Genomic DNA, 23,893 nt, shown 5'->3' with positions numbered 1-23,893 from the left:
AATTTTATATTGTTTTATAAAAATACGAATTACAACATACTATTTAGATATTTTTAAAACTTAAAAATTTGACAATATATAAGTTGCATAGTAATATACACATAATTTCAATAATTAAATGTCAATATTAATATAATGCAATTACAATATAATTTTTCTATTTTCTTATTTGTTGCTAAAAATAGAAAATTGTAGGAGTCATTGCAATAAATCATATTTATTTGAATAATAATAATTAGAATAGTAAATAGATACAATAAAGAACGTTTTTAGCAGGCCAATTTCCCAGTGATGTTTATGAATTCTATGTCTTCTATTTTTTTTTATTTGAAACAAATGCAAACAGATATTAAGGTACGCGCATAATTGTATTCATTAAAAAATCGCGATAACAATCAATAATATTAAAGAAATAACGATTTTTCAGTAAACACACATTTCTTTTTACCGCATCGTTGAAACAATTAAAAATATCATAGATACACATTGTACACAGAAATATAAATCATATTAAATGCTTGGGAACGATTAAAATTTCTTTTTTTCTTCATTAACATGTAAACGGCATTGTGTGTTAATTATATCGATCTTGTCAGTCTAAAACAACGAAAACCTTATTTATTTGCGCATAACTTGAGATTGCATTTGCACAGTTTTTTTTTTTTGAGAGAAAAATGACTATTTGTCTTGTATTACGTATCGAATCAATATTTTTCATCATCCATTGCGCATGTATGTGTATATATGTATTGTATTATGTGTGTAGATTGTATTGTGTATGTGCTTTAAATGGCATCAATATCGAAGTCATCTTCATCAGAATCATCTTTTACGGCGGCGGTAGCTGTGGTGGCGGGCTTCGGTGTAACTGCTGGTTGCTGCTGTTTCAGAGATTCTTGTTTGGCTCTATCATCGTATTCAATCTGAAAGATAAAAGTGCGAAACATTAAAGTTATGTCACAAAATATAACATCAAAATATAGTATAAAATAAAAAATACAAGAGAAAAAATAATTCTTGAAAAATTATAGCCTTAAATTTAATAGACTTACACTTAGGAAGAAAAATATATTGATTCTGCCAATCTTTCGCCAAATAACTCTAATTAATTTAATTAAAATAGAACAAAGTAAAAATACAAGAGTCTAACATATGTATTTAACAGAAAAATTTGTAAAAGAAAATTTTTCCTTAAAATTAATAAATTTAATTTTAAAAAATTAATATATTTAATTGACAACACTAATATATAATGAAATATTTACTTCTAAGTCGTCATCTTCTTCCTCAGACTCAGACTCTTCCTCCTCTGCGACTTTTAACCATGTTAAAAATGGTGCAGCTCGATCGTGAATCTCCTGCGACAGATCCTTTGAAACGTATTTTTTACTGACTTTGCTTGACCATTCATCAAATGCTTTTTCCTCCAGGATATCAGCATCATAAAATAACTGAAATAGATCCAAATACTTTTATTAACTTAATAAAAATAAAATAATTTAGTACTAATCAAAAAGAAATGAGATATAAAAAAATATAATAAAAAATAAAATGAAAAAGTTAATAAAAAATAGTATATACGAAGTATAAATTTTTAAAATAAAGGAAAAACCTTAATAAATGCCTTGCCGTAATAAACAGAAAAGAAATTTTCATTCATGAAAAGAATAAAATTTAATATAAAAGATAAAAGTTGATTTTTTACCTTGAGAATTCCGGGAACCTTCGGCATCAGAGTATCCTTATGCAATGCGATAACTTGTTCAATACCTCTGATCAAATATTTCTGTGCTCTGATGTCATCATGAGTAAAACGCAACAACAATACACGATATTTCTTCGCCTGTGCGGCGATTGCCTGATCAAATAATAATTCAGCGAGGATTAACGGCGCCTTGGTTTTGATTTCGAGACGTTCGGCTTCAGCTACAAGCTCCTTGTGATTGTTATCCAACTGGCCAGCATCTCGGCGGCACTTAACCAACTTGTAGAACATATCCATGCGCTCCTTTTCACTCTTGTCTAAATCATCGCTGATAGTCATGCCCTTCGCACCATCTGTCAGATCTTGGAGACGAGCTCTGACCGCTTCTTCGGACACATCAACCGCCCATTTATCATCATCCTCGTTGTTGCTGATTGTTCTTTCCGGCGGAGGCTCCACTACAATATCTGAGGAATTGTTGACCTCGTTTTCCGGCGAGCAAGATCGATCGTTGCCATTAGTAGTGGCAGCAACGGTTGCGGTTGTGGCTCCGGTATCGCCATTGGCACGTTTAGAGCGTTTGCCACGTTTACCTTCCGTCAACGAACTGCCTTGTACCGCTGGATTCAGACTCGGTGGGTTTTTCAAAATGTAGGTGTTCAGCTTATGATTGCTTTCCAAAAGGCCATGATGCCCACAAGCTTTGCAGCCTTGCGAGATCGTGCCCTTCTTCGAACTGACCATCAGCTCAGTTTCCGGATTATCACAAGCCGGACATAGAACATATTTCCGAATAAAACCATCCAGCAAATCCTGTAATTTCGTAGCATCATGCGATCCGTTGACGATGAAGCGCTCGTTCTTGAAATCAAATTGAGTCTGTGCGCCTAGTTCGCAGCCGAAATATTTGGTCGGATATGTGGCCGGACGACCAATCGCCTTAGCCACATCCACCATATTGACTATTACTGTTTTGATGCCGTTTCCTTTACCTTCCACCTTGGCCTGGATGCGCGGCATCTTATAGCGATAGAAGGCATCGCTGACATTGCGATTGACATTTACGCTTGCCATGATGACTGTTTCCGCCTTCTCTTGCTTTTGATAAACTCAACTTCTCTGATCGACAGTAATTTCCGATGAGACGTCGTTGTGAAAATGTTAACAAATCGCAACGAAAAAAATCAATTCTCAAGCAGCCTGAGAGGATTCACTATTCGATCTTTTTCTTTCAGGTAGGTAATGTCTTCGTCCTAGTTCTTCTAAATCGCCTCTGTCGCACGTTTCGAGCCAGCGGCAGTTTGATAGCCGGCAGTGGCCAATAATAGACAACGACTGCCGCCTGTTTGTGGTCGCTCGTAACAGCAGCGTGTCGAGTCAGGGTGGTTCTGCCTGTTTTCAGGGTTGTAATCCTTGTTAGCGGTAAGGCGTGCCGCGCCGCTACCCGCTGACGCCAGTCACGTTTCTCTGAATGGCTGTAGCTTTCGATGCCTATTACTACAAAGAAAAAATATATCTTTGAAAAAATATTATTTTAAAAATTAAAAAAATTTTTAAGTTACTGTTTGGGCCATATTGGCTCAAAATTGTCGACTATGAACCTGGAAAATTTTGAGGTCCTGTGCTTGGGCAGGACCAGGTGAAGATTTAAGAATCGTTGGGTGGTATCTTGATGCCTCGAGTGTTGCCTCGGTTTGGCGGTGGCGGGTGGGGTAGGGGGGTAGTCTTCAATGATCATACACGCTGCGTGTCCGTCGCTCGTCGCCCTAAGAAAGCCCGGCAATCGGTGGTACCAGGTTGGTAATGATGTTGATGTTAACTCGCTGGTTAACTCGCGCAAAAACAAATGATCGTGAGTGGTGATGGTGTTGCCGTTTAATGATCGCCGGTCGGATGATAGTGTCCTGCTGTCGCCGCCGCCTTTGCTACACACCGATCCTTTCCCTCTGGATGATATCCTGGATGTTTCTGCAAAAACAAGACAATCTTGATCAGTTCATTAAAGACCACGATTTCTATAAATTATTCTTTCTTTGGAATAAATAATTAGGAGTTTTATTAGAAACATTTGGAAAAATTTAAGAGAAAATAGAAATTTTGTTTTAAAAATAAAAAGAAAAATAGAGAAAAAAATATAAAGAATATATTGTGTAAATAAAAATATAAAGAAATTATTGCATGTTAAATTTATTTTTAAAGAATTTTAATATATTTTAATAAATAATTTTAATGTAAAATTTAATCATATGTATTTAAATTTTAGTTGTGTGAAAAAAATCACTTAGAACCTGAAATTAAATCATTTTAATTATTTAAAGAGCTATTTAATTTTTTAACAGAGGTAATAATTATCCAATTCAAAAATTATATAATTATATAAGTTTGCCTTCTATTTCTTTCTAACCTTATCGAATTCATTTCAATCGTAGGCTCGAAGGATGTATTCTGAATACAGAGAAAGACAGAAAATCTTGCTTTTATCCATGCGAGTTTGATCTGCTAAAAGCGTTCAAGATGTGCAGGACTATGGGAATAACATAGAGAAATTTTCAGGCATAGATCATCGGACCGGTGTAAGTTTCATCTGGCTATGCTGCTAACGATCATCCGGATGATTTTCGTCTGAGATGGACCACATTAGAATCATGATAGCGAAAATCCTTACTGACGGACTGGATGTCCTTATTGAAGATCGCGGAAGTTCAATCGCGACGAGCGGATTGATCTATCTCGAACAAATGCAATCGCAATAAATGAAGATCCGCTTGAAAGAAAATTAAACGGAAGTGTGTCGTATAATAAATAAGGTACACGCGTGTAACATATAATATAAACAGAAGCTTTACATGAGACAGAGACATATTTTTATATTTCTATGCATATAAAGCAGCTGTCAAGTAAGACACATGTTTGCGTGATATAACTCGATTTATTTTAATTAAATTATACGAGTTAGAGATAAATAATTTAGCACTAATAATTTAATTATTAAATTATTTAATCGATTTTCTATTTTCTCCCGGATGAGATACAACATTGTACAGATAAATTTCTCTTAATGATAAATTTTCCCATTAAAGTGAACCTTTTTGTTTTTAATTACATATATTTATTTCGTGAAATCAATCGTAAACTGATATATGTGAGAACTTGCGATTGTGACAAGGAAAGAAATTGATATCCCTCCTGTAGTGTAAGGAGACATCTCGTAAGATATATCCTATCGATTTAGCGTTAGAGATACCTGAGAATGCGATGTATGCAGTACTCACGTTTCTGCAAGTGTGCCATTACAATAGTATGCAGTTTGTAATTCCATGCCCGGTTGCAGCCGGTTGTTTATAATAAAACTATGCGTTATTAATATTGATTCTCGCGCTCCATTTATTGCGCTATAAGCGGTGCTTTCGCGATTACTGTTAAGATACCTTAAGACGTGTCGAGATGCACTTTCGAGTACTTTCGAGCACGCCTTGAGACGAAATAATTAATTGAAAACTGTGTCCAGTCTTTTATCAGATGACACATTTAAAGAAAGAATTAATTGTGGAATAAAAAATTCTTATCTCCTTATGACTTGGTAATAAAGTCTGCTTCGAGAACGACAATCATATTTCATTAATAAACCGCGTTTAATTTAAATTAAATACCTCAAATTTAATACCTGGTTTATTCGTCGGAACTTAGGCAGTCTAATAGCAAATCTTGGCACAGAATTCATGCGGGGTAGCGATCGTTCGAGATGATTCTCGAGGGAATCGCGTGTACCGGAAACGGGTGAGTTACCTGCTCGGTACAGACGCATAAGTCGTGATTTGCGACGTTGACGCGTCTTCCGCAGTCGCTGTCGTTGATCACCAGGTGTACCCAGACTTCTTCTCCAACGGCACTCTCGAGGAGCAGAGAGGAACGATGACGAGAAGGAAGGAGGACGAGGAGACTCCAAGGCAAATAGATGGATAGAAATAGAGAAAAAAAAGTGGAGCAGGTCCGTCGCGTTGCCGAGAGGAAGAGAGAGATAGGCAGAGAGCGAAAGAGCAAGAGAGAGAGAAAGAGAATCGATTCTCGCGCTCGGGGGTAGCTCTTGAGTCGAAGAGGTCGGCCTCTTGCTAGCGCGCAACTAGAGTAGAGTCACTCGTCGTCTCTTCGTGGTCTGACAGCTCTCGGGACCCGGATCGGCCTATCCCGCGGCGCGCACGCGTTCTCGACGTCCACCGTGTATATTGATCCGGACGCCGACGCCGATCCGGACGCCGACGTCGTCTCTTCTAGAGAGAGAGCAGCCTTCGGGCAAGGTCACTCTACTTCACTCTCGAGTAGCTAACTGGCACGTAGCTCGAGCAGTCGCCAATCGTGAAACATCTTTGTCAATAACTGCAGATACATGTTGATCTTTGTGTTTGTGAGAATAAATCGCAATCTTGAAATTTCAAATATAAATTATTCATAGATTTAATAGGATATTTTTGTACCATATTAATCGCGAATTTGAATTTATGTTATATTAATTTCGAAATCGGATATTGCCATGTCACGAGGAAGAAATTTTTCCTCTTCACCTTCTTAATCAAGAGTAACTTGACTGATCAACGAATATCGTGAAAGGTCTAGGAAGAATTGCAGTGAGATAGGTCAGGAGGATAGATTGACCTAGGTCCTGATCGCATCCAGTCATGGTTTAGGAACCTGTTCATCGTTTCTTATGCAATCGTGTCCTTAATTACGTCGAGCGTTTGATTAAACGAAATAAAACGATAATAAAATTTATTTCTTACAATCTCGAAGTTACAAATAAATGAATATAAAAATTAATTTAATAAAAATAATTTAATAAAAATTAATTTAAGAAAATTAATTTAATAAAAATTAATTTAATTTTACAAAATTTACACAAAATATAATCTTGTTTTTAATATCAATAACAATTTGATAACTTAATTTTTTAACGATGTAAAACTAATATGATGTATGATCGTTTCGGTTTTGAATCGAATTGAAAGCAAAATTAATTTCGCGGAGAATTTTCGACAATCTATTCTAGCGCTTCCGCATCGTTAATGCTGCTACGTCAATAAAAACGGATGATTATATAGATGAACTAAAATCAAATTAGAATTTCCAATAATCGTTATCTCCATCTTGCACTTTATTGCGAAGATAATTATACTATTGTTGCACTTCATTATTATGAATCTTGTAAATTTCAGATCAATAAATTCTAAATCCCTCTATTTTTTCTTCTCCATTTTTTTATATACCTATTACATAATTTATCTTATTTTGAAAATAAATAATTTTTATAATTAAATATTTAAAAAATTCTTTTATCTTATCTATTCTTTTCTATCTTTTATATTTTATCTAAATTAATTTTTTAATTATTATACTTTTAATTATTATATAAATTATTATTATCTTTTATCTAATTATTTATATTATTTTTATATTCATTTCCGTTTCAATCAATATTTTAATAATATTCTCTTGGATTTTTCTAAAGATTTTTAAAACAATATCCTTCTGTAAAAATAATTTTCAATTTATTTTCAATTTATTTTCCATTAAAAAATTTATTGGAAAAATTTATTTACTTTGTGAGTAGAAGAAGTAAATACATCGTGTACACTTTTCCAATCAATTTAATAGTTAAATTCTATTTAGGAGGGTTACTCCTCCCCTCTGCCCTTGCCGTTTTTGATACGTTGCAATTAATAATCCGGCAATCCTTGGTAAATATTTTCTACGTCGCAAAACACGTTTCGACATATTTACTCCTGCTCGCGATTCAGAGAAAGTGAGAGAGCGAAATTCATCGCTATTACTTCATCGCTCTGAACGTTATAATACAATCGTATAATTACTTTACGTCCGCGTTAAAAAAAGATTTCAACGACGGTTTCGATTGAGGTTTCTCGAATCGTAGAGGTAGCTAGATCGATAGGGATTCGCTGACAACAATAAATCCCATAGATATCACTTGCGAGAAGAGATCGAGTTGTGGAATTCACACTGGGAGAAATTACGCTTGAGAACCGCTGTTTACTGATTAAGAGGTGTTATTTTGCATCGTTATCGCACGCATACTTAAGGGTCAAAGTAGCAAGCCGTCTTGGCCAGATAAATCGGCTTTCGACAAAATATAGCTCGCGATTCTCGTAGAAACAAAGAGAAAGATTTAGATTTAAATCCATTGTCTGACGCAATCGTTTCGAAATATTTCTAGAGCTCCGAAAAAATCGGCGTCTTTCGAAATTTAACGAAAGTAAACGCAATTTTTGCATCGAGAAAGGATGTTTTAAGTTCTAATTTCTAAAAAAATAATACCTACAAAAATATCTATAAAAAATATCAATATAAATTTCGAGTGTGCAAAGATCGATCTTAGACTGACACTAGATTGTTTGTCGCTGATAAGAACATGTATTTACAAATATGATTCGAATGTTATTGTCGATGAAACTGCGAATGTATTTTATATATACAGAATGTATCTTAAAAAGCTTCCACTAAGCAAATAGCGTTATTCCTGATTAAAAACCGAGTCGAAAAGTCCTGAATCATTTTTTTCTGTAATGCTTAATAAAGCAGTAATTAATGAGTAAAGTCGCGCCAATAAAAAGACAAACTTCCTCGTTATCAACATATGAAGATTTGAACAAGCAAAAAAATAAACTGTTTTGTGTTAATTTTTAAACAATTCATCTTTTCAGAAATTTTTTTAATACTTAAATCTGATTAATTATTTAATGAATCTTGGAAAAAAAATGGTTCAGGACTTTTCGACTCGGTTTTTAATCAGGAATAACGCTATTTGCTTAGTGGGAACTTTTTAAGATACACCCTGTATATAAAAAACATTAACTATAAAATTGTGTCGAAAGTATATATTATCTACGATTGTCGATGTTATTTACAACATTATGTAATCTAATCGCTCGTGTCTTAGAACTAACATTTAAAAATCTAACACTAAAAATCACACTGGAAATGTGCCGAGAAAAATAATAACTGTTGTGAAATCTTGTATATGAGAAATGTGTGAATTTAACTTTATATCAGATTCAATCGAATACATGATGTGTACACTATATGTAATATCAGCTGAAAAGATTTAATCTGTTAAATCAATATGAATCAATTAACGAATCGACATTGCTATACTATCGATTATTTGTTACTAAAAAGATAATTCCGATTAAAATCAGATGCCTTGTAATATCAGTTTTAAACAATTTTAAACAATATACAAATTGCACGATCATTATTGAGTACTCGATGTAGTTATCATTAGATGACGCAGCGATTTGCACGATATGTAAATGACATGCAAAGCAATTGCTCCTTCCTTCCTTTTTTGCAAGCACACGTCAAGTTCAATGTTTCAAAGGTATATATAATATTACGAGTTATAAATTAAAAATATAAAATATTGTCTCTCTCTCTCGTATGTTGTGTAAGATAATAAATATAATACACAATAGAAATTTTAAGTAAAACACCCCACCGTTTAAGTATACACCCCACCGATATGGATAATTAAAATGATTAAAAAAGAGATTAATCGTGGATACATTAATTATCTCAAGGCGCGTAAAATTTTCCAATTAAAAATATAGAAGATAAAAAAATGGATAATCAATAAAAATGGTTATCCGTTACGAAGAGCAAGTCACTATAATAAATCTTTGAAACAATCTTTATCATGAGATCTTTATCTTCTTAAAATAAATGTCACGTTTGATTATTGATTCTTAGAAAAAAAATATAATAAAAAATATAATGTATCTCATCTCATACACATACGTGTCGCGCGTAAATTTAAGAGACAGAATAAATTGAGAAATTTTACAAATAACTTTGTATTTAATGTTTTTAATGTACTTTTAGAACGATATCATGGGCATACCACGAGTCTTTTAGTTACTCGAAGTAGATAATGTCTAGCAATAATATATACGGTTAGCTATATAATGAAAGTTTTTCCTTATGTTTTACTCTGCAAAAAAACATCTGTCAAACGTCTGTCATATGTTAACTGTCATATTTTGGGCGTTTTTTTAGTAAGCGATAAGGAGGACACAGTGTGACACAGTGAATCATTTCATCCTTGTTTACATTCGGCAACTAACAAGGATGAAGATACACTGTGTCCTCTGTGTCGTTTCCTGAAAACCGCCTTTTATCATTATTGTGATAAGAATTACTACTTTTATCATTATTGTGATAAGAATTACTACGAATAAAAAATACTTTTTAGTACAGTATCATAGAGTAAATGCATCAATATAAATATTATTATGCATCATACTCTCTCTCTCTCTCTCTCGCAATGATAATGATTACTTTAAATTCCCCTATAATTACATCGCTTTTTGCGCAGTTTTTTCGCATTTACAGAATCACTCGCGAGAATTAAATGTAATTAAATGTAATCGAAAAATAACGAAACCTAAAAGCGACAAATAAAAATAAATGTAAAAGAGTCCTATTTTAATTTGTTTGTTTAAGCCTCTTTTATAATCGTACTTTTCGTAATTTTATTTTGTTCTTTTATTAGATACAGAAAGTATAAGAAAGAAATACTTTCAATTTGTGAGTTTCCTCCGAAGAATTCAAATATACGCTCGTCTCATTTCAGAATGTTTCTCTTCGTAAACGCGGCTGTACGAACTTTGAGTTTTCGTCTTTGCTATTTTACTTACATTTCACACATTTGTGTCTATTTGGGAGTTTGGAAATAGAGTAAAACACAGAGAGGGAGAGATTGCGTATCTCTGAGAATAATAAATCTAGAGGAATCGTGGCGGAGAATAGAAACGAACGAACCACGTTGGGTTAAGACCGGCTTGGGAAAGCTCGTTTCCTCCTCCGGCAATGACGCATCATGCGACACGCACGCGAACGTCGCTGCCGCCGAAGAGGAGGGACCTGCTCATTTCCGCAGACGAGGGGGCCGTTGCGGCTCCGCACGCCTCATGCCGTCCAAAATGGCTGTTCGCTAAAATTAGCGGTCGCAAGTGAACGAACGGGGACGCGAGAGAGAGACAGAGAGAGTGAGAGAGAAAGAGGGAGGGAGGGAGAGAGAGATATCATTTTATGACGTTGAAAAAGAAAGACAACTGGGGCTAATTTAATCGATCTAACGAGACTGAATTAATGTCAATCGAATTCGCTATCTTTATTATATCAATTATTATATAAAAAAATATTCGCAAGAGAACGAGCGAATGAGAGAGAGGGTGGGAGGGAAGAGGAAGAGAAGAGCACTTACCTCGTTGTCGAAGTAAAGTCATATAAAATGGTATCGCCCTGCTGGACGGCCGCTTTCTAGCGTGAAAATCCGCCGCTCGGAAGAGCCGAGATTCGAAACAGATGGATGGATCGCCCTCCGATCGGGGAGGTGTCCGATTTATACGTCTCGCGACGAGTGAGTCCGACGAGGAGTCCGACGAGCTGCGAGCGAGATGCCTCGAGCGAGAGAGATAGAGCGCTAGAGGGAGAGCGAGAATCGTCGATGTGGAGCCGGCCTTCTGGTGCCTTCTACCGTCGCTCTTGCTTGCCCCCTTGATTCGTCGCCAACGGATCGAGTCGCCTGATTTATGCTGCTAATGGTGCTCGCGGATTCGCGCGGAGATCGGACAGAGAAACTTGAGACTCGAAGACTCCGAGAATACCTCGACTGACTCGCGCTGCGTGATGGCTACTGTCTGACAAACACAGTTTCGGCGCAGTCGCAGGCGCCGCGAGCGCCCCCACTTCGCGGTGGAGATGTTCGATACTAACGAGCGGTCGGTAACACAGTCGGTACTAACAGTCAGGTAAAACAGGGAGAGAATAAATTTTTAAATTCAATTAAAATTTCGACAATTTAAAATTGCATATTTTTAATTATATTATATATAATTATATTAAATTAATTTATTATATTAAATTATATTATATTAAATTATATTAAATTATATATTATATTATATTAAAAAAAGATATTTTGTATTTTTAATTATATTTATCATTAGTTTCTATCAATAATCCCCTCCACATGCTGTAACACATGCTGTATGCATTCCGAAATTCATTGCCGGGACTAAAAATCTATGAATCTGTTCTTTTTAGCTGCACTATATTAATAATAAGTTATTAACAATAAGTTGGAAAGAGACAAACATACTTTCTTTCACTCTAACTAATTGCACTAGTGCAGCAGTGCAGCTAAAAAGAACAAGCCCTATACTATACGTGACGCAAACTATAGATTTTTAGTACTGGCAGTGAACAGTGAAAGCCCTTGCACAATGCTAGGCAACAGACAATAAGAAAAAAATATCTATTCTCTGCTCCTATTGGAGAATATTTTCTATTCTGCGTATTTATTGGTAAAAATTTCTATATCCTATTCCTGTTGTCTAGCAAGGGTTTTGAATATCGAAATTCGGAACAGCACATGCTGTTGCCTTTGTACCTTTGTACAGCGTGCATCGTGGTATCATCAGGTATCATATACTAGGTAAGCTGAAAAATTAAAAATAATGATATTGTTTAAAAAATTGTGATATTCATTGCGAAAATTTTAAATGGAGGTCACATTGCGTGACTAACCTTTAAAAAATTGTGATATTTATTGTGAAAATTTTAAATGGAGGTCACATTGCGTGACTAACCTTTAAAGTATGTTTTATCACATGTTAGTACCGAGAAAAAAATTTTATTCTCTTTAATATTATTCGAATATTATTAAATATTAAATCATTTTTGCAAACAAAAAATTTCTTGTTTTGCTCGTGTAATCTTTGATGTCGCATGAATTAGTGAATGAAATTAATTCTAAATATGAAATAAAATACTTTTTAAATATTTATAAAATATTTTTTCGGTCCGAAAACTCGGAATAGAATACTAAAATATTTGTTGACCATATGTTTCTGTTGTAGAAAATAGTTTTAAAGTGATATAATTTTATAATTTTAGTTTTTCATTTTTATATAAACAGGAGTTGTACCAAGAAGAAAATAAAAATGAATAATATAGATGCTATTATTCCGAAAAGAGAAATGGTTACTATGCATATGGTCGTTCAGCAAAGAAAAATTTTTTATAAGCATTTAGCTCCATATAAATTTCTATATAAGGGTCTTGTATTTGAGCCTATAAGAGATTCGTTTACTTGTCTAACATGCCATATAATACTTGCAAATTTGGATGCGCACAAAATGCATTACGATTCTGAATGGCATAGATATAATCTGCATAGGAAGGTGAGCGAGTTACCTGCAATTTCATTGGAAGAGTTCCAGAATAAAAACATTGCTTATAACAAATACAATGCAAACGAAACCAAGACAAAGCAAAAACAGTATTGTAAAATTTGTCGAAAAAAATTTAACAATGAAAAGCAATACAATAATCATATTGTATCAAAGAATCATAAAAAGAAAATGGAAGAAAGAGATAAAGATACAGTTTCTAGTGAAAATTCAACAAACACAGAGAATGAAATACAAGTCGATACAGATTCGGATGTAGAGTCTTTGAATTCAAATGAATGGCTTGATGACTTAGAAAATCCTATTGAGCGCAATGATTGCTTGTTTTGTGATCATCATAGTAGATCTGTAACACGTAATTTAAAACACATGATGGTGAAACACTCATTCTTTTTACCTGACCTTGAATACTGTATTGACCAAAAAGGTTTATTACTATATTTAGGCCAGAAAATATACAGCGAGTACAAATGTATCTGGTGCAACAATTCAGGTAAATGAATTATTTTTATTGTATTTCAATTAGGTTCAATTATTTTTAATTTTTTTATTATGTTTTATATTGTGCTGCAAGGATTCTCCAATAAAGTTAAATTTCAATTATTAATTAAAATGTAAAAATTAATTTTATAAATAAATGAATTATGATTGTACATTGTATTATGTACAATCTAATTAATACATTTTATCTGTATTATGTTTAGTGAAATTTCTTTTTAATAATTTTTGAAATGCATTTAATATCTAAAAAAATTTATTTTCTAGAAATAAAGTTAAAGATTTCTAAAAATCAAATTTATTGACTTTTAAATCTGTTTCAAAAATTGCTAAAAATATCTTTTTGTGCAATTTCTATATAACTTCTTTTTATAACTATATTAACTTTGTATATTTTTAAAATTAAATTTAATTATAATTAAGATTCAGAGAAAAATAAAATAAGACTGACTTATATTTAAAAAAATGTTAATTAAAATTTAATTTTAAATCAATGTCTAAAATTGTTATATATTTTTATAGGAAGAGAATTACAAAGCGTAGAAGCAGTGAGGTCACATATGATTGATAAGGGCCATTGCATGATGTTGTATGAAGGAGAAACGCTACTTGAATATATGCAGTTCTATGATTATTCATCCAGCTATCCAGATGCTAAAGATGTCGATCCAGATACGGAACCGCCGAAACGGTCAGCAGTTTTGGATGATGAAGGTTACGAATTGAAATTACCATCCGGCAAGATAGTAGGCCATCGTGCCTTAGTGCGCTATTATAAGCAAAATCTGAGCCTCGAACCAGTCACAAAAACTAAGAATAGCGAAGACAAATTACACAAGTTATTGCTACAGTACAAAGCACTCGGCGATTCGGAAATGCAGGTGGAAGCTACCCAGAGAAGAATTCGGGATGTTCGATACTTGCAGAGAGTCCAAACAAAGTATTCAACACAACTGCAATTCAAGCAAAACAAATTGCAAAAACATTTTAGGAGACAAACAAACTTCTAGATTCATTAATTCATCATTATTTGCATTATCGAAATAATATCTTTTTTAGAAACTCTAATGCATATTTTGGCCCCTAAAAAAAAGAAAGAAGAGAGAATACATTTCTTTATTGTATATCAGATATGTTCTGCGAATTATTAAAAATGTTCTAGACATATTTTAACAACAAGTTACAAGATCGATGTAAAAAACAATGAAATAAAATCCAATTTGATGGAACTAAATGTTTGTATATAAAATTATATTTACCTATAAAAATAATTAATTTAAGTTTATAGGTTCAAACTTGAGTATTTTACAGTCATGAATTCAATTCCTAAAAATTGAAATTTATTATTCTCTTTAAAGGATACATATTACGCAATACAAATCATTATAAATCGCGTTATAATTCACATTTGGCAGACATTCTTACAAAATAACTCGCATATACTTTATATATATATATATTCTTTTGCAACATGTGACATCGATAAAAATATCTTTTATTTTCCTCTCTTCTCGTATAACTTTTTTAAAAATTTATATGGACCCGTTTATTATAATCCAGAATAACAACTTCGAATTGCGACCGAATATCGTCGCTTTCGATAGAATATAGTAAATATACAAGTTATAAAACAATCTGCACCATTGCATTTTACATGAGAGAAAGAGAGAAGAAGAAGATATAACTAGACCTTATATATTTTATGGACCATTTCTCACATGGCGACATTGGCGAATTACGACATATATAAAGATAGAACAATGTTTGACTCTTTGCGACTTTCTTTTTTTTCTTACTTTCTATTATTAGAGTAATACTTTGCTGCACGAGCGATTATTGATATCCTCTTTTCAAGCTTTAAATATCTTTGTAAGATCCCTTTTAACATTTCGATCTTTTTATTTTTTCCTTTAATTAGTTACGAAAAAATAAATAATTACAAGATGCGTATGTAATATCATCAGTGTAGAACCGAATATGTAATGTAAAATTGTTTTGTCTTTTTAAAGGTATCAAAATTGTGAGAGAAGCAACAACAATCCTTTTAGAAGATTCTTATTTTGTATATGTATTTACTATTAAATTAGATTTAATTATATTGATAAGTTTGCTCTAACACTTTGACTGTCACGCTTATTTACTAAAATCCTCACGTCACATTTACGTACGAGTCCTAGCGCGATAATAAAATAAAGAGTTAATAATATAAAAATAAAAGTTTTTTATGTGGTAAAATGTACATACTACTCGTATACAGATTGCATGACAATCAATGTGTTAAATATGTAAATATGAATTAAACAGCGAGTCTGTAAATATTTCGTATATCTCCGATTTTTCGCCAGATTGGAGCGATTGGCGGAAACAAAAAGTCCAAATGCGATTTGCGAGACAATCGTGACTTTTTCGATTATATCGATTTTTTTCAATTTAATTAAATTAGATGTTCTCTTCCTTCTCTTTTTTCCTTTAATGATTTCGGAACATGTACGGAGGGGCAGTAATACCGGATATCATTTGAAATGGTTCGACATGTACTACGCGTTTCCTTGTTTCTTTTGCTAACAATAAAGTAAATATTTTATGAGACAGCATCACGTATCTCGCATTCGCGATACTGAGACATACATTAACAGAGCTGTTATTGTCACGACACGACGACGATACACATATCTACTTTGCGCTTTGCGCTTTCGTGTTGATGATTTAACTTTTAATTTAATTAAACTCTACTGAGAGAGCGACTTTCTTTTTTTTATTTTTAATCTAACAATTTCACCATCAGTTTTAACGCTTGATGAGGTGGCGCTGGCCTAATAGATTTATCCAATTCTGCGTACGGTATCTCCGCTTCTATTTGGAAGCCATGTTTCAGGCAGACCCTTTGTGAATATACGCCGGTTGCGTCGGCTTTGCATACCTGTGCAATAGATATTACATATCCAATATAACAAGATAAGAAAATATTTTACTCTTTGTAAATGCTACAGTACATATCTAATGCAATATATAACTTGCACAAGATATTTATCATTTCTTTATTACATAAATTCTACTTAAAATTAAATATATATATAGTCTTTTTTTAAAAAGAATTATAAAGATTTCTAAATAGAAGAAATGTATCAAATTTAATAGTAATTGTTTTGATAAATAATATTTTAAAATTGTGTAATATTTCGTTTCCAATTGAATGAATAATATAATGACTAAATCTATTATTTTTTTTTATTTGAAAATTTTAAAAACCAAACAGTATTAAAAAATAATAAAAGTAATATATAGAAATAATAATAATCATAATTAATATTGGCTATTGATTAATTTTATATAATTTTATATTTACTTTTCATTTATTTATTGTCATGTTTCTAAAATTCCAGTCGAGATATCTTCAAATTTACTATATATTATTTTTACTCAATATAATTAATATTTTAATTTTATCGAATTTTTTGAAAAAATAATAGCAAATAAATTTTTTCACATATTGTATATACAGATTGCTTTATTCATTATATTATTTAGTAATTCAAATCAAATTGTTATTTATCATATTAACCTGCTTTCTGCTTCCATGCAAGGAATTGCGTGTAAAGTACCTTTTAAAAAAACGAGTAACATGCATTGTAATTATATACATATACATCTTGTGGAGAAATAAACGAAAATCATCCCATGCATGCATATTAACTGAAGAGCATGCTGAAACAAAAGAAAAGTGTACGGTGTATATGTAGAGCAGGGATTACACCAACGCAACGATCTTAAATTAATAAAATAAAAATGATATCCTCTCTTTATAACATGTAAAATCGATAAAATAACTGCATAAATATATCGCCACTTTGATAATGTTTTTTCCAAACTCTTTGTAAATATCGCAGGAATATGTTACACTTATATATTTTACATTATTTATATTTATCTTATTTTATTTTTTTTGCAAAGAGAATTAGAGAGTAATTTTTATCATAGTAATTTTTACATATATGCAGAAGGTGAAATTAAACAAATAGAGAATAAATTAGATTCAATTTTCATATTATACATTGTGTAAATATATAGACAAATTTATATTTATGCAAATTAATAAACTAAGAAGAAAAATAAATTAAAATAGACATTAATATACCTTAAAACCAGCGTCTTTGGCAATTTTTATGCTATCGGCCATAAGAAGGCTGGCCAAACCCTTGCCACGGTAGTTTTCATCGACGCTAAGAATCCGGCACTCAAACAACTCATCTACGTTGTATTTGGTGAACAGATCAATCTTGTCGTTTATCTTATAGAGCAGTCCAAAGATCGTTTTGAATTTTTCGTCATTTAACTCGGCGAGGCGCCGTTCCGCCTCTTCGCGCTCACCCTTCTTCAAAGTGCCGTTTAGTGCCATCCCTACTATCTATATAATAAAAGTGATTTTGGATAATAATACACATCCATTGTGACGATATTGAAACTTGATATTATGAAAATAAAATGTTATAAATTAATAAACAAATAAAATAAAAATGATGAAAATAGTTTTATGAATAGAGTAATATAATGAACAAAAAGAGTGATGTGATTATTATTTCGATACTATTAAATTAATCACAAGGTTTCATCAATTATTAGATTTGTATTAAAATTATAATTTATTAATAAATAAATAATAAAAAATGAAGAATTAGTACCTGTGAGAAGATTATAATGAAGAAAATATTTATCAAAGACAGATAGACAAAAAAAATAATTATAACTATTTTTATACAATTATAAATAATATAATTATTAATTATATAAAAAATATCAGATTATTAAAAAATAAAAATAAAAGTGAAAATATAAGTAATTAATTCCAAAATAAATAATGTGTATGTAAAAGAGTTGAATAAAATAATGTATTTCATAATATAAGGGATTATTACTCACCACTCCCTTTGAATTCACTAACATCCTGGAATAACCCTGTTTCAAGGTAAACAGACAGTGCTGCTCGAGCTCACGTTGGGATTCCCCCTTCGCGCAGAGTCCTACAGCATTGTTGAGTGGTTCATCGGCGAAGAAATTCCATCTCAAGTGATGAATTGCCTCTTCATAGCGATTCTCTGGTACCTCCATAACAGTCAAGCAATCCTCGCCAGAAGATGACGGCATGTCTCGGACGAATTTTCCAACGCGCACTGGAAACATATACTGGGAGTTCGGCTGGGCGAACATCTCCCCTTAGTGAAGAAGAATGGTCACCTCTCATATAGGAAAACCGCCCCTTTTTCCCTCCTCCTATATAATATTGATCGACCCAATTCACTGACGAATACACTAGGTCAGTCGTACACGTCGATCGTGCTACATAAATTCGTTAAATTAATTTAACGAAATTAATGCAAATGTAATTGAAAGATTAAGATTAATCTTATATTCTTCCCTCTTTCTGCTATCTGATACTACCTGAAACTAAAACTCTGTTGCGTAAATTAGATATTATTAAATGATTTTTTATATTTTTGCAGAAATTATTTTCACTTATTGAATTTCAATTGTATGTAAAAATTATTTGTAAATGTTTGTAACAAATTTCAATTTTAATCAAAATTATCAATTATTGATTTCACTTGGAAATAATCTTTAGTATTTATCAGATTTCATCTGCAAATTGTAATTAATAAGACATATTTTACTAATTAATATCACTAAATTGAGATATAAAACATGTGTATGAGCAAGATTTACATTTCAATAATATATGTACTTTTTCCTGATACAATTGATATGTTTTTCTAAAAATTTTAAAGAACTTGAAGAAAATAATAAAGTAGATATATAATGATTGGAGATAAATGATACAGTAAGGAATATATACATATATTTATTATATATCTCTAATATCTCAATAGAGAATTAAATTGTATTCACATCATACAAACTGGAAATGATTTGGATGATGATAGAATAACTTGCAATATATAGAATTAAAATATTTCTAAAAAATAATATTGCTATTGTATATATATTGTATACATAATTGCTTATTTTATAAATTATTATTGTAACATATTCTCTAAAATTTTTGAGAGTTAAAAACAGTAAGTTCAAAGAAGTTGTTTTCTCAAAATTACAAGGAAAAAAGCTCCCAATAATATTTTCTAAAATATGTATACAAATAAGACTATCATTGTGCCATAATGTAAAATCATAATAAATTTTAAATGGGAAGAAAAGAGTTTCTTTTCATCTTTTTGGGATTATTAACATCTTAACATTTTTAATGTATTTACAGTATTTAAAACAGCACATCATCGTCACTCTCGTCGAGCAGATTTGTAGCTTCTAAATCATGCCCAGCTGCAATAAGTACTGCTCTTTCCGCTTCAAGCTACAATCAATTAAGATTTTAGGTAATGTATAATTATTAATTGAGAATAAATTAATTAATGGTATATTACCTTTGCCTTAGCGATCTTCTTCTTATCTTGAATCTTTTTTAGACGATAGAACTCTTCTCTTTCAAGTTCGTCAAGCTCCGAAATAATATAGGCTAGAGTTCTCTCAATTCGAGGGATGATAACGTGTTCGATAGCATTAACACGCCGATTCGTGATCTTGATAACTTCGTCCAGAGTGACAAAACTCGTTTGCAAAGATGCCAATTCTACCAGCAATTTCACTGCCCGTTGATAATTTTTCTTTAGTTTGGCTAATTGTTGACCACCTCTTGCCAGACCCGCCAATTCATAAGTATCAGTTCCATCCTGATAGGATTCGAATATCGGTAGATTTACGCCGGCAACATTATCCTTCTTGGAACGAATTTTGATCTGTGCTTTCGTCACATTTTGCAAAACCACCTGATTGAAGTCTCCTGTAGCAAACTTTGCTTCTGCCAATGAAAAAGCAGCTTCCTTCATTACTTCACCCATCAAAGTTTTGGTCTAAAAAAGAAAAAAAATAGAGATGCAGAAAAAGATAACAAATACAAATAAAAATAATAATAGGATGCAATAAAATAAAAATAAAAGAATAAAAATATAGAAATACTAATACAATATAAGAAATATTAAAATAATATAGAAAGATAAAATTAATCAAATTAATTTTATACTTCTATAATTTTCCCCAAGATCATCCTAAAACGCATTTGCAATGCATCTGCCTTTTTCTTTAGTAAACCATGTCCTTTTTGCGCTCCTTGTAAGCGAGATTTCATCAACATCTGGGCCCTAGAATACAAATATATAATTAAATAACAATGGAATGACTGGAATAGATATAATAAAATAACAAATATATAATTTAATAACAATACATTATTGTTATATGCTTAAAATATATTAGATTGTTACTATTCATAAATATTGCAACATATTATTAAATATTTATAATGCTATTAATGTTAAAAAAAAAAAAATTTATCAATTAAATTTCATACATAAAAGAAACATTTTACAAGATTGAACAAATTGAAAATATATATTCACACACTTAAACATCTTAAAATGTAGCATATAATAAACAAATGTGGTTACAATATTCTTTAGGAATAAAACAAAATTTAAAATTTTGTGATGAAATAAAAGATAATCAAAATGTTTAAATAGTATTTAATAATTATAAATAAATTCCTTAAATAAATATTTAAAGGTTTTAACAATTGAAGACGGGGTTACACCCACTATTTCAGTATGTTTTACAATGAAATTTTACTCGAGAACAAATGACAATACACGACATATGAATGGAATTGTTGAATTTCCATGATAATTAATTTAATAAAATAAAATACTTACCCCCTAGAGGGGAAAATTGGTAATTTATCTTTGCCTGACATTCTCTCGACTACTGTGCAGCAGCAAGCAGGAACGGGATTGATCAGCTGACTCGAGCTGACCGGAAGTCTTGACTGTCGTGTTTCTCTAACGGCGCGCAATTATAAATGCTATCAACGGTCATGGATAAATTATTGTCATGTGGGCTCGATCCAAAGAAAATGTTCAAATAATATTTAAAAAATTAAAGAACGATTACATTACTAACCGTTTTGATATTGCATTACGAATAACAAGTATTAACATGTCGATAATGAAAGTTCTTTATACCTATAATAAAAAATGTGGAACATAATAAAATAATAACAAAATATTATATGATAAAAAATATAATATGCATATAATACAAATATGCTTATTATTTCTTTTACTTTGGCTTAATTATATTTACAGAGAAAACATTAGTGTACAGTGGATTTTTTAAAGTATGCAAGTTTCCATAAGACTGTCTTTTTAACAATATATTATCGATGTTAAAGAAATATAAATAAGAATAAAAATCAATAAAAAATAATTAAATAAATAATACTAAAAATATAAATGAATTTTAATATGTATAACTTATTATTGCGATATACATATATATATAAAATCAAAAATAAAAAAAAAATGATTGTATAATTTTAATTGCAAGAGATACGTATATGCATTATTGATGTAAAATGCATTTAAGTTTAATTTAACAAATAATTTCCTTTAACAGATAATACTAATTAATATAATTTAATACGCATATAATCTCATTATAATAAATATACAAAATGATAGCTAAAAATAAATAAAGCAGAGAAATATCTGACATTTTTGATAAAAATATTTTTCGTGATAAATATATTTTGATATATTTCTGTACATAAAAATACAATGCGGTTCAATATAATACAATTTGTCCAGGTTCCAGGACTTGTCGTATATTTATATTAATCCGAGCTTCGGCGATGTAAGTACGCGCTTTGCGCCAGTCATCGTAACTGTATGTACAATTTTCGCAACTGTTCTCGCAATTATCGTTCCACGGTGTCTTGGACGCCGATAAAATTTTTGGCACTCCGTGATACCTCAAACGAGAATTTCCCGACATTATTATTACATCTCCACTTCGCAGAAAGATCGCATTAGCTGGATCTTCCTGTTTTGGTCCACCAATCAGAAAAATTGCAGTCTGTCCGAAACTTATAGAGAAAAGTGGTGCTGTTATATTCATCTCCGAATGATCTGTATGTCCCGCCAAAGTTGAATTCATTCGGTAGTAATTCACAATTGCTGCTTCTGCTTTAAAGTCCGAGAAACCTAATGTTCTCGCTAAAATGGATGTTAAACCAGATAATTCTATTGGCATGTCGCTCTTTGAGCTTTCGGAGTATAATTTTGTATCCCAATTATGATGATATCCCAATGTTGCCCAACGTAATTTAGGTAAGAGAATTTTATCTCTTTCCGACATCCTGATAACAAATTAAAGTAATTAAATACCAATCTAGATGTCAATATAAATTTTTTTCACATATTTGTGCATTTAATCAATATCAGGTCAATATTATTGATTAATTGATAAATAAAGATATTAGTATTAATATAAATAAAATTTAATTTTATAATTGTTCTTACTGAAAACAGATCTCCCACCATGTTTCATTAGCTAAAATATTATGAGCATCTATATTTAATTTGTATGGTTCCTTAGAATAATCTTTCAAACATTTTGTGATCCAATATCGTTGGCCATTTGGTGTAAATGGATTCTGAATAAAGATAAGTCCTAAAATAACAAAAAAAAATACAGGGATATAAAATATTAAATATTAATTATAATATTTTATGAGAAAAGATAATATTGTTACTTGGAAGATTTTAATCAAGGTTCACATATTAATGTTTGACAAAACACTACTACTACTATGTACATTATATAGGAATAATTTTACTTGTAATACGATATGAAATTTACGCACCGGGGATGTTTAGCAATTCATAAATCGTCCATTTCTCTGCTGATGTCAAACCGAAATTATCTTCGGTCTGTTTATCACTTACATTTGCCTCTATTTTCCTAACCTAAAATAACATTCGTCATTAATCATCGAAAGAACATATCAATTTAATATTAACATACTCTAACATGCTCTGGACTTTCAAGGTCGATCACATCGTCGAGATCGGGTGCGGGATTTCGGCTTTTGTAATATTTGAAACTGTCACGAAACATCTCTCAACAACCTTGCGGGCCGCCATATTTTCTTCACGTTCCGTGTTTTCCTCGCATCACGAGAGATGGCGACTGCGATTGAATTCCGCACCATAAAATTTCAAACATGTAGATGGCTTTGAAATCAGTATCATATTCAAATCAGTACAAAAAGGTTATAAACAATCTCATGAAGATTATGCAAAGAAAATAATCACGTATGTATATTTAATACGAAATGATGGACATTTTATAATTATGTTATCATATAAATATATATTTCACGTAGACATAAATATTGCATAGAAAATTAAAAAATATAAATATAAAAAGATTCTAAAAGCAAGCATAATAGAAATAAATATAGAAATTATTTTAATTTAAAATGAAAATTGTTTGTGATAGTAATGTCAGTGATAAATTATGTCAAACA

General features: G+C 31.4%; 6 protein-coding genes across 8 annotated transcripts; 1 reads left to right on the top strand and 5 right to left on the bottom strand.

Annotated features, from left to right (window-relative positions):
* Positions 1 to 653: 653 nt before the first annotated feature.
* On the bottom strand, positions 654 to 2,809 carry LOC105255836 (eukaryotic translation initiation factor 5). Its single transcript, XM_025406926.1, has 3 exons — positions 1,706 to 2,809; positions 1,266 to 1,451; positions 654 to 923 (listed from the first exon to the last, which is right to left on the bottom strand). Exons 1-3 carry the CDS (start codon positions 2,777 to 2,779, stop codon positions 786 to 788), a joined length of 1,398 nt encoding a protein of 465 aa, XP_025262711.1. The 5' UTR covers positions 2,780 to 2,809; the 3' UTR covers positions 654 to 785.
* Positions 2,779 to 11,425, bottom strand: LOC112637372. Of its 2 annotated transcripts, none has more exons than XM_025406930.1 (3): positions 5,492 to 6,051; positions 3,307 to 3,673; positions 2,779 to 3,202 (listed from the first exon to the last, which is right to left on the bottom strand). In XM_025406930.1, the coding sequence occupies exons 1-3, from the start codon at positions 5,508 to 5,510 to the stop codon at positions 3,163 to 3,165; spliced, it is 426 nt and encodes a 141-aa protein (XP_025262715.1). In that variant the 5' UTR covers positions 5,511 to 6,051; the 3' UTR covers positions 2,779 to 3,162. The 2 variants fall into 2 exon arrangements, with proteins under 2 accessions (XP_025262715.1, XP_025262714.1); XM_025406929.1 differs by lacking the exon at positions 5,492 to 6,051 and adding an exon at positions 10,977 to 11,425 and having other exon boundaries at positions 3,115 to 3,202.
* A 535-nt stretch (positions 11,426 to 11,960) lies between these two features.
* Positions 11,961 to 14,698, top strand: LOC105255835 (zinc finger protein 622). Its single transcript, XM_011265350.3, has 3 exons — positions 11,961 to 12,209; positions 12,693 to 13,459; positions 13,987 to 14,698. The coding sequence occupies exons 2-3, from the start codon at positions 12,718 to 12,720 to the stop codon at positions 14,472 to 14,474; spliced, it is 1,230 nt and encodes a 409-aa protein (XP_011263652.2). The 5' UTR covers positions 11,961 to 12,209; positions 12,693 to 12,717; the 3' UTR covers positions 14,475 to 14,698.
* Positions 14,699 to 14,812: 114 nt separating this feature from the next.
* Positions 14,813 to 18,936, bottom strand: LOC105255834 (dopamine N-acetyltransferase). Of its 2 annotated transcripts, XR_889554.3 has the most exons (4): positions 18,382 to 18,936; positions 17,600 to 17,869; positions 17,027 to 17,169; positions 16,264 to 16,384 (listed from the first exon to the last, which is right to left on the bottom strand). XR_889554.3 is itself a non-coding variant. In XM_011265349.3 (3 exons), exons 1-3 carry the CDS (start codon positions 18,667 to 18,669, stop codon positions 16,226 to 16,228), a joined length of 717 nt encoding a protein of 238 aa, XP_011263651.1. In that variant the 5' UTR covers positions 18,670 to 18,936; the 3' UTR covers positions 14,813 to 16,225. The 2 variants fall into 2 exon arrangements, 1 of the variants encoding a protein (XP_011263651.1); XM_011265349.3 differs by lacking the exon at positions 17,027 to 17,169 and having other exon boundaries at positions 14,813 to 16,384.
* A 590-nt stretch (positions 18,937 to 19,526) lies between these two features.
* LOC105255833 (V-type proton ATPase subunit D) lies at positions 19,527 to 21,327 on the bottom strand. The gene is made up of 4 exons (XM_011265348.3): positions 21,237 to 21,327; positions 20,552 to 20,669; positions 19,896 to 20,381; positions 19,527 to 19,825 (listed from the first exon to the last, which is right to left on the bottom strand). Exons 1-4 carry the CDS (start codon positions 21,275 to 21,277, stop codon positions 19,733 to 19,735), a joined length of 738 nt encoding a protein of 245 aa, XP_011263650.1. The 5' UTR covers positions 21,278 to 21,327; the 3' UTR covers positions 19,527 to 19,732.
* A 780-nt stretch (positions 21,328 to 22,107) lies between these two features.
* LOC105255831 (nucleic acid dioxygenase ALKBH1) lies at positions 22,108 to 23,559 on the bottom strand. The gene is made up of 4 exons (XM_011265347.3): positions 23,389 to 23,559; positions 23,228 to 23,330; positions 22,884 to 23,034; positions 22,108 to 22,720 (listed from the first exon to the last, which is right to left on the bottom strand). Exons 1-4 carry the CDS (start codon positions 23,479 to 23,481, stop codon positions 22,147 to 22,149), a joined length of 921 nt encoding a protein of 306 aa, XP_011263649.1. The 5' UTR covers positions 23,482 to 23,559; the 3' UTR covers positions 22,108 to 22,146.
* Between the last annotated feature and the right edge of the window lie 334 nt (positions 23,560 to 23,893).

The sequence above is a fragment of the Camponotus floridanus genome, unplaced genomic scaffold (assembly GCF_003227725.1).
Source record: "Camponotus floridanus strain SB8 unplaced genomic scaffold, Cflo_v7.5 scaffold16, whole genome shotgun sequence".
NCBI lineage: Eukaryota > Metazoa > Arthropoda > Insecta > Hymenoptera > Formicidae > Camponotus > Camponotus floridanus.
The sequence above is the reverse complement of the archived record's forward strand: the minus strand, read 5'-3'. Positions and strand labels throughout refer to the sequence as shown.